The sequence below is a fragment of the Mercenaria mercenaria genome, chromosome 3, assembly GCF_021730395.1.
Source record: "Mercenaria mercenaria strain notata chromosome 3, MADL_Memer_1, whole genome shotgun sequence".
NCBI classification, from domain to species: Eukaryota; Metazoa; Mollusca; class Bivalvia; order Venerida; family Veneridae; genus Mercenaria; species Mercenaria mercenaria.
This window is the reverse complement of record NC_069363.1, coordinates 33,452,242-33,464,698: the sequence shown is the minus strand read 5'-3', so window position 1 is coordinate 33,464,698 and position 12,457 is coordinate 33,452,242. Positions and strand designations below refer to the sequence as shown.

The 12,457-nt window shown below is 35.8% G+C and overlaps 1 protein-coding gene across 2 annotated transcripts; it reads right to left on the bottom strand.

Annotated features, from left to right (window-relative positions):
* LOC123525143 (mannose-P-dolichol utilization defect 1 protein-like) lies at positions 1-7,442 on the bottom strand. Of its 2 annotated transcripts, XM_045303927.2 has the most exons (6): positions 7,064-7,440; positions 6,666-6,748; positions 1,533-1,605; positions 1,179-1,245; positions 841-961; positions 1-525 (listed from the first exon to the last, which is right to left on the bottom strand). In XM_045303927.2, the coding sequence occupies exons 1-6, from the start codon at positions 7,216-7,218 to the stop codon at positions 392-394; spliced, it is 633 nt and encodes a 210-aa protein (XP_045159862.2). In that variant the 5' UTR covers positions 7,219-7,440; the 3' UTR covers positions 1-391. The 2 variants fall into 2 exon arrangements, with proteins under 2 accessions (XP_045159862.2, XP_045159864.2); XM_045303929.2 differs by lacking the exon at positions 841-961 and having other exon boundaries at positions 7,064-7,442.
* Positions 7,443-12,457: the final 5,015 nt, after the last annotated feature.

Genomic DNA, 12,457 nt, shown 5'->3' with positions numbered 1-12,457 from the left:
TTAACAGTTTCTTAGCTTTCTTTAATATTTTAATCATTTAATGTAAGATATTTTCAGGAATGTTAACCTTTCGTTCAAGGTGCCTTTTACATTTTTGTCAGCATAAGATATTGTCAACTGCTGTTTTAATTTTGTGCCATTTCTCCAACCTCGTGTTCTTTTTATATATTTGACTGGTTTGTGTCCAACTTTATGTCACTTAAATATGTATATCTAAAATTGCTGTAGTCTAGTCTTTATCTTTAGATGATCATTTACACATGACACGGGCTTCGTATTAGTTCCAGATAGTGATGTGTTATGTATTTGCGTATTGCTTGACCCGATGATTGGTGCTATCAAAGAGCTATAAACATTTTATACTGCTTTGGTGCTATGAATAGTTATTACTTCACTTCAGCTTGTTAATTCTTCTTGAGTAATGGATAATCATTGCAACAACGGTAGAGCTTAAAGCGGCAGCACATGTATAGTTCAGTAGAAGTAACCAATCTCTTGTCATCACAAAGCAGGTAAACAATCTCGCTAAAATGGAAAAGAAGCGTGTTATCTATTGCTACGGAGTAAAATAGTAATTGTAAATAATAAAACTAAGATTCGTAAAGAAAGAGTTTTGAACACATGCTGAAAATTAAAATACTTCATTATTTCAGGAGGACTAGAGGTTTTAATTTTATGTTTTTCTTCGTTATTTTCGTTAGTGACTTCTGTCGTACTCCTTAACTATTTTCTATCTTTGTTATCAAATATTGGAATAAATAAATTTCAATTTTGTATTTATGAGTATTTAGTTATGCCAAATATTCAAATAATGAACTATAAAGTCTGTAAATATAACACCATAAGATCCATAAGCCGCCATACTCCAAGTTGCTGCACTTAGCTTTCCAGGGTTTTTACTCCTATATAGAGCTCTAATTTGAGCCAATTTGCTCGATACTACAAGAGGTGTCTTCAAAAACTAAAAAAAAAAACATAATAAATGTGAAGAATAATTCTTAAGAAAAATAAGCGTCTGATATCAATAATGCAATCATTATGAAATATCTTGGAATTATGTTGGGTTTTTATGCAGAAGAAAGCAGAAGCCGTACGATAACTCTCCAAAAAAACAAAGCCAAAATTATGTACTATTTTAACGTTCATATAGGAAATGATCACATAAAGTAAGAGCTTACCACGACTGACTTCAAAACGAAATCCGGAACACATCTGAATGCTACACAGTAGCTGGCAGTCATATATCTATTCCTCTGTTAAGACATGCACTTTAGATAAACTCATTTAAGAGTTAAATAAAACCACTTCAATTTCTCAACGACATACAATTAACAAAATTAATACTAACTATTTTATATTAATCATTGTTACCTATCATATGTTAAACTATGTAAACTAACTTCATTTTAGAAATAATACTAGAAAGTCACTTTCACTGACCACTTAATACAGGTTACATACTCACTGTAGATATTTATACAATCTGAATGCCCAGCACGACAATGGTTGTAAATAGTAATGTTAAAGGATACAGGGCAAGCAGACAGAATACTTTTGGTGATAATATATTTCGTGTATGAATGATCAGGCCCAGTAAGAAGAAATCTGGAAAAAGACAAAAGACTTAAAGATGTGTTTGCAGCTGAATTATTAACCGTTAAAATCCAAGACTACATGTGAATATGTGAACCAAAGAGTTAAGAAAATAAAGATCTTTCATAATTGCGATATTAAGCTGTAAGAAAGTATTTCACTTCACACAAGTTTTTGATAACTTTACCATGTTAGACTTAAATGTAACTAAACAGAAACATTTAATTTAAATGCTGTCTCTAACTGCAGCTTAAATTTTGTGCTAAATTATTTTTTACTCGCAAATGGCAAGACACATGTGGAATTACGTTGACATATCTTTTTGGTGTTGTACATTGTCAACAAAGCATCTATATAATGAATGTCAAAACAAAATATTATGAATACCTCTATTCAGTTACCATAAATTAATAGAAAAACAAGTGAATGAAGTATTGCCATGCAATACAAAGTCCCCTACTAGAAGGCACCTAATTTTTTCTACTGCAGTATAACATGATGAACTGATAACTGTCAACGATGTATAAACAATATTGTACTATATATACAATATGTTATAACAAGAGATCACAGAGTGATCTTGGCGCCCACCAATGTGCCATTTTTGAGTGTTCCAAATTTCAAGACTTATTGACTAGCTCAAGGTCAAATTTCATTTCGTACACAACACTGTGCATGTGGTCCAAATTCGAAAGCTGTAGCTTGAGAAACGTGAAAGTAGGTCACTAGATCAATTTCAAGGACAAAAGTCTTTGTACACAAAACTATGCATGTGCATCAAGTTTGAAGGCTGTAGTTTGAGAAATTTGAAAGTAGGTCACTAGGTCAATCTTAAGGTCAAAGTTTATTTCGGTACACAAAACTATGCAAGTGGTCCAAATTTGAAGGCTGTAGCTTAAGAAATGTGAAAGTAGGTCACTAGGTCAAAATCAAGGTCAAATTACACTTCAGAACACAAATCTATGCATGTGGTCCAAATTTAAAGCCTGTACCTTAAAAAATGTGAAAGTAGGTCACTAGGTCAAAATCAAGGTCAAATTACACTTCAGAACACAAATCTATGCATGTGGTCCAAATTTAAAGCCTGTACCTTAAAAATGTGAAAGTAGGTCACTAGGTCAATGTCAAGGTCAAAGTTTGTTTCGATACACAATCCTATGCATGTGGTCTAAATTTGAAGCCTGTAGCTACAGAAATGTGAAAGTAGGTCACTAGGTCAATCTTAAGGTCAAAGTTCATTTCGGTACACAAAACTATGCAAGTGGTCCAAATTTGAAGGCTTTAGCTCGAGAAATGTGAAAGTAGGTCACTAGGTCAAAATCAAGGTCAAATTTCATTTCGGAACACGAAACTATGCATGTGGTCCAAATTTGAAGCCTGTACCTTCAAAAATGTGAAAGTAGGTCACTAGATCAATGTAAAGGTCAAAGTTTGTTTCGGTACATAAAACTATGCATGTGGTCTAAATTTGAAGGCTGTAGCTTGAGAAATGTGAAAGTAGGTCACTAGGTCAAAATCAAGGTCAAATTTCATTTCGGAACACGAAACTATGCATGTGGTCCAAATTTGAAGCCTGTACCTTCAAAAATGTGAAAGTAGGTCACTAGGTCAATGTCAAGGTCAAAGTTTTTTTCAGTGCACAAAACTATGCATGTGGTCCAAATTTGAAGGCTGTAGCTACAATAATGTGAAAGTAAGTCACTAGGTCAAAATCAAGGTCAACTCATGTCAAGGTTCATCTTTCCGCTCAAAACCATACATGTGGTCCAAATTTGAATGTTGTAGGTTATTGACAAGAAGATTTTAAAAGCTTTTCCCTATATAAGTCTATATGAACCATGTGACCCCCAGGGCGGGGCCATATTTGACCCTAGGGGGATAAATTGAAAAAAACTTGGTAGAGAACCGCTAGATGATGCTACATTACAAATGCCAAAGCCCTAGGCTTTGTGGTCTGGACAAGAGGTTTTTCAAAGTTTTTCCCTATATAAGTCTATATAAACCATGTGACCCCCGGGGCGGGGCCATATTAAACCCCCAGGGAAATAATTTGAATCATCTTTGTAGAGGACCACTAGATGATGCTTCATACCAAATATCAAAGCCCTAGGCTCTGTGGTTTTGGACAAGAAGATTTTCAAAGTTTTTCCCTATATAAATCTATGTAAATTATAGAAATAAACAAAGGGCCATAACTCACTAAAATTGTTGAACCAGTCTGATTTTCAGGGGGACACAACTAGTGTACCAATACATCATTCTGACAAAGTTTGGTTTAAATCCCCCTGGTAGTTTCTGAGGAGATGCGATAACGAGAAATTGTTAATGGACGGAAGGACGACGGACCACGGACGCAGAGTGATTTGAATAGCCCACCATCTGATGATGGTGGGCTAACAAAACACTTGGATTAAAATTTGCATATAACACCCCCCCCCCCCCCCCCCCCCCCCCCAATTTTTTTATCATATTAAGTTATTTATAGTAACACCAAAGAATAATTAATCCTAAAAAAAATTCTAAAAAGTCCAGACAAAACTCTTTACCAGGTAGAAATAGGTCAAAATACACCTAAAAATTCGATGTAACATGCATGTTGTACCACAGAAAAGTGGTCTCGATTTTTTCCTACGGCAAGTAATAAACAAGAGTGCCAGAATATCACAATATACGGCCGTTACAGCAAATTTCTTTACACTAGCACCTTTATTTGCAAATGGAATTTTAATTTTGTGGTTGTTTAGTATTTATTGTAATTCTTTTGTTTTTCTAGGTCCACAAAAAAACTCCTTCCCAGGTAGAGATACCTTAAAATATACCTAAAATTTGAAAGTAACATCTATGTTGTACCACAGAAAAGTGGTCTTGGTTTTTCCCTACGGTCAGTTATAAAAAAGTTACAATATAAGTTATTTATAGTAACAATTAAGGAAAGTTAATCTTAAAAGAAAAATCAATAAAAAAAATTGTAAGTCCACACAAAAATCCTTACCAGGTTGAGACTGGTCAAAATGCACCTCAAAATTGGATGTAACATGCATGTTGTACTACAGAAAAGTGGTCTCGATTTTTCCCTACGGCTAGTAATGAAAAAGTTACAATATAAGCTATTTATAGTAACAACAAAGGGAAGTAATTATAAAGAAGGGACCTGCGCATGACACTTTGTCTCATGATGGTGTACAATTGTGCCAAGTTACATCAAAATCCCTTTATGCATGAAGAAGAAATGCTCCGGACAGTCATTCTTGTATCTGACCTTTGGCCTCTGAGTGTGACCTTGACCTTAGACCTAGGGACCTGGTTCTTGCGCATGACACTCCGTCTCGTGGTGGTGAACATTTGTGCCAAATTATATCAAAATCCCTCCATGCATGAAGAAGAAATGCTCCAGACAAAGTTTTAATTCTTGTATCCTTTGACCTCTAAGTGTGACCTTGACCTTAGACCTAGGGACCTGGTTCTTACGCACCACACTCCGTCTCATGATGGTGAACAATTGTGCCAAGTTACATCAAAATGTTCCCCATGATAAGACGACGTGTCATGCGCAAAAGCTGGACCCCTGGCTCAAAGGGCAAGGTCACAATTGGAGGTCAAATGTCAACAGGGCTTTTTTCCTGTCCGGTCCATAACTCTGCCATCCAAGAAGGTATTTTAAATCAAAATCCCTCCATGCATGAAGAAGATATGCTCCGGACAAAGTCATTCTTGAATTTGACATTTGACATCTAAGTGTGACCTTGACCTTAGACCTAGGGACCTGGTTCTTGAGCACGACACTCCGTCTTATGATTGTGAACAATTGTGCCAAGTTACATCAAAATCTCTCCATGCATGAAGAAGTTTTGCTCTGGACAAAGTCATTTTTAAATTTAACATTTGACCTCTGAGTATGACCTTGACCTTAGACCTAGGGACCTGGTTCTTGTGCAAGACAATCCGTCTCATGGTGGAGAACATTTGTGCCAAGTTACATCAAAATCCCTCCATGCATGAAGAAGAAATGTTCCAGACAAAGTCATTTTTGCATCTGACCTTTGGCCTCTTAAGTATGACCTTGACCTTAGACCTAGGGCCTGGATTTTGGGCATGACATGTTGTCTCATCCACGGGAATATTTGTGCCAACTGATATTTAAATCCTGTCTTGCATGACAAAGTTATAGACCGGACAGGAAAAAAATCCTATTGATCTTTGATCCCAAAATGTGACCTTGACCTTTAAGCTAGGGTTCTTGATTTGCTCTTGACACGTCGTCTCATCATGAGGAACATTTATGCCAAGTAATATTATAATCCCTTGATGGATGACAGAGTTCTGGACCGGACAGGACAAAAAACCCTATTGACGTTTGACCTCCAATTGTGACCTTGACCTTTAAGCTAGGGGTCCGGGATTTGCGCATGACACATCGTCTCATCATGGGGAACATTTGTGCCAAGTTATATTAAAATACCTTCATGGATGGCAGAGTTATGGACCGGACAGGAAAAAAGCCCCGTTGACCTTTGACCTCCAATTGTGACCTTGACCTTTGAGCCAGGGGTCCAGGTTTTGCGCTTGACACGTCATCTTATCATGGGGAACATTTGTGCCTAGTGATATTAAAATCCCTTAATGAATGACGGAGTTTTGGACCGTACACGAAACAGACCCTGTTCATGCCATGTTAACATTTGACTGCTAAGTGTGACCTTAACGTTTGAGCTAGGGGTCTGAAAGTTATGCATGACACATCGTCTTATTATGAGGTACATTTGTACCATGTAATATTAAAATCCCTTCATGGATGGGAAAGTTATGGACTGGGCAAAAAAAAGCCCTGTTGACCTTTGACCTCCAATTGAGACCTTGACCTTTGAGCTAGGTGTCCGGGTCTTGCGCATGACATGTCGTCTCATCATGGGGAACATTTGTGCCAAGTAATATTAAAATCCCTTCATGGATGACAGAGTTATGGACCGGACACGAAATTGGGGAATGACGGAATGACAGAATGACGGAAAAGTGCATTCCTATAGTCCCCGAAACTGGTTTTCAACCAGTAGGGAACTAATAAGTTCCCTTACTTTGTATAAGTAACAGTCCTTGCTCCAAGTACATTCCTATTGGATAATTCATCGCAAAACTGTAGCAAAACAAAACTGAATACCTGCAACACATATACAATCAAATTCAGCTGCATTTAAAGATGCAATGAATCAGTGTCAATATGTTGACCTTTCAAATCATTGATTTATATTCTTTTTTATCAGATAACGGGCCATTCTAAAGATTCATAACTGAATCACCCTTAAAAATGTTATCAACTTGAAACAACTGAAAACGAAAATGCCGAATTACATTATCCACTTTTGGTTTGGAAAAAAAGGAATCATTACAAGTGCGGAGGAATTTACCAGCTTATAAGTTTGTATATCACTGAACAGTTGCATGTAGTAGATAAATGAAAAGGTTATATTCTTACCCAAGCATTTCTAGCAAAACGCTGCCTAGGCTGATACCCTTCGTATCCATCGACCCAAAAGAAGATTTTATCTGTGGTACCTTCATGAATAAACAAAGCACAATGACTGACCAGTTAAGGACAAAACAAATGCTCTCCAGAATTCCAATTGCCATCGCTGTGTATATTTTCAGAAAGAATATTTGTATATAGGTGTGTATCCTTATGATCAGATCCGATATTTAACTTTCGTATTTGTGTTCTGGTTTACGCGTGCTAATGTATATATAAGTACAACAATAGAAAATAAAAATGATTGATGACGTGTCCGTATGATAAATGAATAACGTTTTTTAAAAATATATTTTTTGGAAACCGGCATGACGGAATTTACTTAGTCAGACTTTATTCGGGAATGGCTAAAAATAGGCCTAGTAGCTATATGCCCGGTCGCTGAATGTCCTTCACATGGTTGTAATACCGTAGTATACACAATGGGTATGTGCAGTTTCGCATCTGAGCCACTTCAAGACATTCATTCCGTTGATGTAAGCTGTATTCTTGACAGAAGTTTATAATTCCGGAGCATTAAACTGAATATCAATTTGAAGGAAAACAGAGCCTTCGGGTTTGAGACTTATAATTTATGATCTAAATAAAATCTTAAATCTTAAATCTTGAAACTCGTTTCCCTTGACGCTCTTACTGAAGTGCATGTCGGCGGAATGTTAATATTAAGATAGCAGTTGGCAGTTTCTTTGATACAAAATGGACAGGTCAAAATCTTAACATAAAGGTAAGTCTCAAAACCGAATGCTCTGTTTTCCTTCAAACTGATATTCAGTTTAATGCTCTGGAATTATAAACTTCTGTTAAGAATACAGCTTACATCAACGAAATGAATGTCTTGAAGTGGGTCAGATGCGAAACTGCACATACCCATTGTGTATACTACGGTAGGGCGTTCATACTGACGCACTGACAAAAGTAGTGACGTCACGCTTAGAATGGCAAATGTCTACTGCTACCTCTACGTGCAACTGTCAAAGCAACAAGTGCCTAATTCAGCAGAGTATTTGAAAAAGAATTGGTTGACAGGAAATTCTGCTATGCATAATAGGTAGGGAACATGTTTATGTGTAAGGAACTGTGCATTGATGGATACCTTCTTTTCCTCTACAATTTTTGCCACCAGGCCAAATATGGTAATACATTGTATTTTGAAACATTAGCCCATATTTAGCGGACCTTAGTTTTGCTATTAGTTATGTATTCACTATAGCGTCTTATAAATGGTAAATATTGTTTATGGATTTTATGGGAATATAAAATACATGATTACTATATGCTTTATTTCTTACAAATCACTGTGTTTCGGCGAAAAGGCATCTGCTATCACAAGAGCAAAAAAATCGTGGTAATAAACATTGTCTGGTACAGTGAAAATTCATTCAAACTAGTCGAATAGGTAATTAAAAATAAGTAATAACTGAGAAGAAAATAAAAGTTAAAGCTTTAAACATTACTGTTTTTAAAGGTAAAATTCAGATAAAGAAGCAATGAAACGAAGAAAAATGTTCAAGATGGTGATACTATGTAGAAAAACGAGCATTTAAGATAATTTGAGGTACTTAGAACTATCTTAAGTCTGATATAATCAGGGTTTCCATTCAGTCTTATCACTAGCTCAAATTACATGATAATTAGCTGATGGTCAGCCTCCCTGCATGTTGTCCCTAAAGAGAGCAATAAATCACAAGATCTGTAAGAAACATTATTTTTGCGCGTAGAGAATGACTCAAACGAGATTGCTGTTTAAACTCTAACAATTAATTCAATCGTAAATCTGATGTGTGAAAATATGATGTATTTAAATTATAATAACAATGAATTTTTTTAAAAAGGCCGACAACGAATTTACAATTAGTGGCAAACACTGCTTTGAAACTGATTCTGGCTCCAAACTTTCAGTAAAAAACTTCAGAAAAAATACCCTAGGTTTAACACACTTTTAAATGGTGAAGAACAAAGCAATATGATAAAAAAAGTAATTTCAGGCAACAGTTTACAGTTACGACTTGCTAAATTTATCAAAATATGTCATAAAATCTTTGATCTAAATACTCTAAATCTAAAGGCAATTAGCATATAAAAATGACATCTTTCTCTCTAGGTAAAACAAGCCTAGATTTAGTCATTTTACACGGCAAAATGTAACATTAATGTAGATATTTTCCATTCAAAAACAGATGCAGGCAATAATTTCGTGGTAGAACAATTGTTTCCAACAAAAAATACAACAAATGGTTTCCGAAACTTTCACTGACAAAAGACGATTTAAACTGTATGGCAAAAGCGTGTGGATAATGGCGGAATAACCTACGGCATACGCTTCGATTAAACAACAAGATAAACTAAGATAAATGCCTATTCCAGTCCCCGTATCAGTTGTTCCAGCTATATATTATACGCCTAAAGTCAAATCTAGGACGTTTTAGAGACCATCAGCCCAAAATTCCAAGCATTATTGTAACGCTCAAGATGGGAATAGGTATACGTTCACACATCGTATTGCACGCCTCTGGAACATCTCTATCATGTTGATGTTTGCTTTAGTGTAGGAGCTCCAGATTATATGATCGTTAAATCCAATGAAGAAACATGTAGTCGTGTCGATTCAATTTTGATCTTCACCGTGAGAAAAATTAGTTTTAGCTGGTCTTAATTGGCTGGTATTTTTTGAAATTTTGAAGTCCATTTTTGGAAGAATTTTTTTAACGACGACATTTTGTTCGTGTTTTATTTGTAAAATGACGTCGGATTGCGCGTGCTGTCTCGCGGAAAAGGTCCTCCTTGATATCGTTACGCCAATGTCGTTTATACGCAAATAAATGCTTTTTTCTTTCCATACAAAATATTTAGTGAATGTAAATATATAGTTGTGAATAAAATCTTGGTACAGTGCCCACTTCGAGTGCGGTAGGTCGTGGGTTTGATCCCTGGTCGCCTCATACCAAAGACGTGAAAAATGGTACTAGTAGATTCCTCGCTTGACGCTCAACATTAAGAGGCTAGTACTAGGACTGTTCAGCCCGGTGTCAGCATAATGTGACTGCGTATGGTATCATGTCACGTGTCTACGGCGTGACATTCCAGTGATGCAGCACTATAAAGTTGGGCATTGTGCGCACTGCTACAAGTAGACACCGTCTTTTACATGACTGAAAAATTGTTGAAAAAGACACTAAACCCGAACACACACACGCGCGCTCAAAATCTGTAAAAAATCCTTAGAGTGCAACCAAGCAGAACAGTAACAAACTCGGTTTCATGAGAGGTAATGAAATGTACAACACCTCTCACGCCCCCAGCACCGGCTTAAGCGGAACTCTATTACACACCTATTGAATGGACTCTGAAGGTCTGTGGATAGGACTTGACCAAGACGTCATCTGACTGCTGCTCCAAGACCTGCTAACATTCTATTTCGTTGCTAAGCCTATGTTCCCAAAGGATTTTTTTAAAAATATACCAGATGTTTTAAATATGTATAACCGAAAGCTCTTTCTTTCCTTTAAGGCACAATATCTTTGTTAATTTTTGTTTTATAAATGTTTGTAGGAAAATAACCTATGTTTACTGGTATATTAAAAAATGGTGAGTAATGCTTAAACATACATATAAACGTCTTGCTATACTCTCCTGACAAAAGAAATCAAACACAATTCGCTTTTCTGTTGTTTTTATATTTTTGTAAAGTAATGAATTTCACTTGACAGTTATTATTAACTTTCAAGAACAGTTATTTGATCGTGTAAATATAAAAACACACAGAAGTACCCGTTGTAATATGTTTTGCTACTAAATACTTCGCAACATATCAGAAAATATCTCTATATCACAGTTTTATATAATAGGAACATTCTTTCTAAAGGTAACAAGATTGCCATTATGGCCTTAAGTTGCTCACCAGATATTGACTATTTTACTTTGAAAATATTTATGAAACACTGAACCATTCATGATAACAATTGTTCTAGTATAAAAAAAACAGGTGAAGTGCCCCTATTTCAACAAATTTGAGAAAGAAATTACCTTACAAGGATACTGCTGAAAAATTTAATGACGATCCATCAAGTGGTTCAAGGGAAAAGCTCATCTAAAGATATTTTCTATTTCTGGCTCTAGTGGCCCCCAAAAGTGACCAGGTGTCCTCATTTGAAGTAATTTAACAGAGGACTGTATATAATAATGCTATATGATTATGCTACAGGTAAAGTTTGATGAAGATCTTTCAAGCATTTCATGAGTAGAAGTTGTTTAAATGTATTTCTATTTTTAGCGCTTTTGGCCCAAAAAGGCCTAAGTGTCCCCCATTTGAACAAACTTGAGAGAGGACTTTTAATAATGCTACAGACCAAATCCAATGAAGATCCGTCCGAGCAGGAAGCTCATGAGAACAAGTCATTAAAAGGTATTTCTATTTTTAGCTCTATGGGCCCGTAAGAGAGAACAAGTGTCCCATTAGGGCAAACTTGTGAGATAAAGTTATAATGATGCTACAAACCAAGTTTGATGAAGATCAATTAAGCAGTTGATAAGAAGTTGTTTAAAGGATATTTTACTATTTTCAGCTTTGGTGGTCCGTAAAGGGGCCAAGTGCGGCCATTTGAAAAAGTATTGGAGAGGACCATATAATGATTCTACAGATAAATTTTGATTAAGATCTATTCATCAGTTCTTGAAGAGAAATTGTTTAATGGCATTTTTATATTTTTATCTATTGTGGCCTCTACAAGGGACCAAGTGAATGCATTGAAAAATTTTGGGAGAGAACCATACAGTGATGCTACAGACCAAGATTGATGAATATCCATCAAGTGGTTCGTAAGAAAACGTCGTTTAAATAAAAAAAAACTATTAAAGCTCTAGCGGCCCCTTAGATAGGCTAAGTGCTTCACAGAACAAATCTGGGAGATAAAGTATTTTACGTTATAAATGCTTTTTCAGGTTTTGCGTGAGATCGGCATTAATTCCCCTGCATTGAGTGTACGCACGCATTGAATGTATACTATTAAACCTAACTCTAACCTTTAGTCAGTATAGTGTACACTCAATACGTGCGTACATCCAATAGGGGCGATTTAATGTTGGCGTTTTGGGTACAGAAAAACATTCGCAAATGACAACATAGCTGTCGCTGTTCTGGCGGGCACCTGCTGTTGTCACGAACTACACGTTTGCCGTTTGGATAGCCTAATATAAATAAATAAATATAAACCTAAAAATAAAAGAATTGTAAGTAAATAAATAAAAATATAAGTAGAGTAATACTATTATTAAAAATTTGTCAATCCATGACTTATACTGTTATTTTTTAAAACAAAGTTGAATGAAAAAATACTCTTTTTTTAT

Coding starts and splice junctions, on each gene's coding strand:
- LOC123525143 (XM_045303927.2), bottom strand. CDS start 7,218: ATGGCAATTGGAATTCTGGAGAGCATTTGTTTTGTCCTTAACTGGTCA. Junction 1,606..6,665: donor AGGACTGTTACTTATACAAA/GTAAGGGAACTT, acceptor GTCTTTTTCCAG/ATTTCTTCTTACTGGGCCTG. Junction 526..840: donor GGCGGCTTATGGATCTTATG/GTGTTATATTTA, acceptor TTTCCATTTTAG/CGAGATTGTTTACCTGCTTT.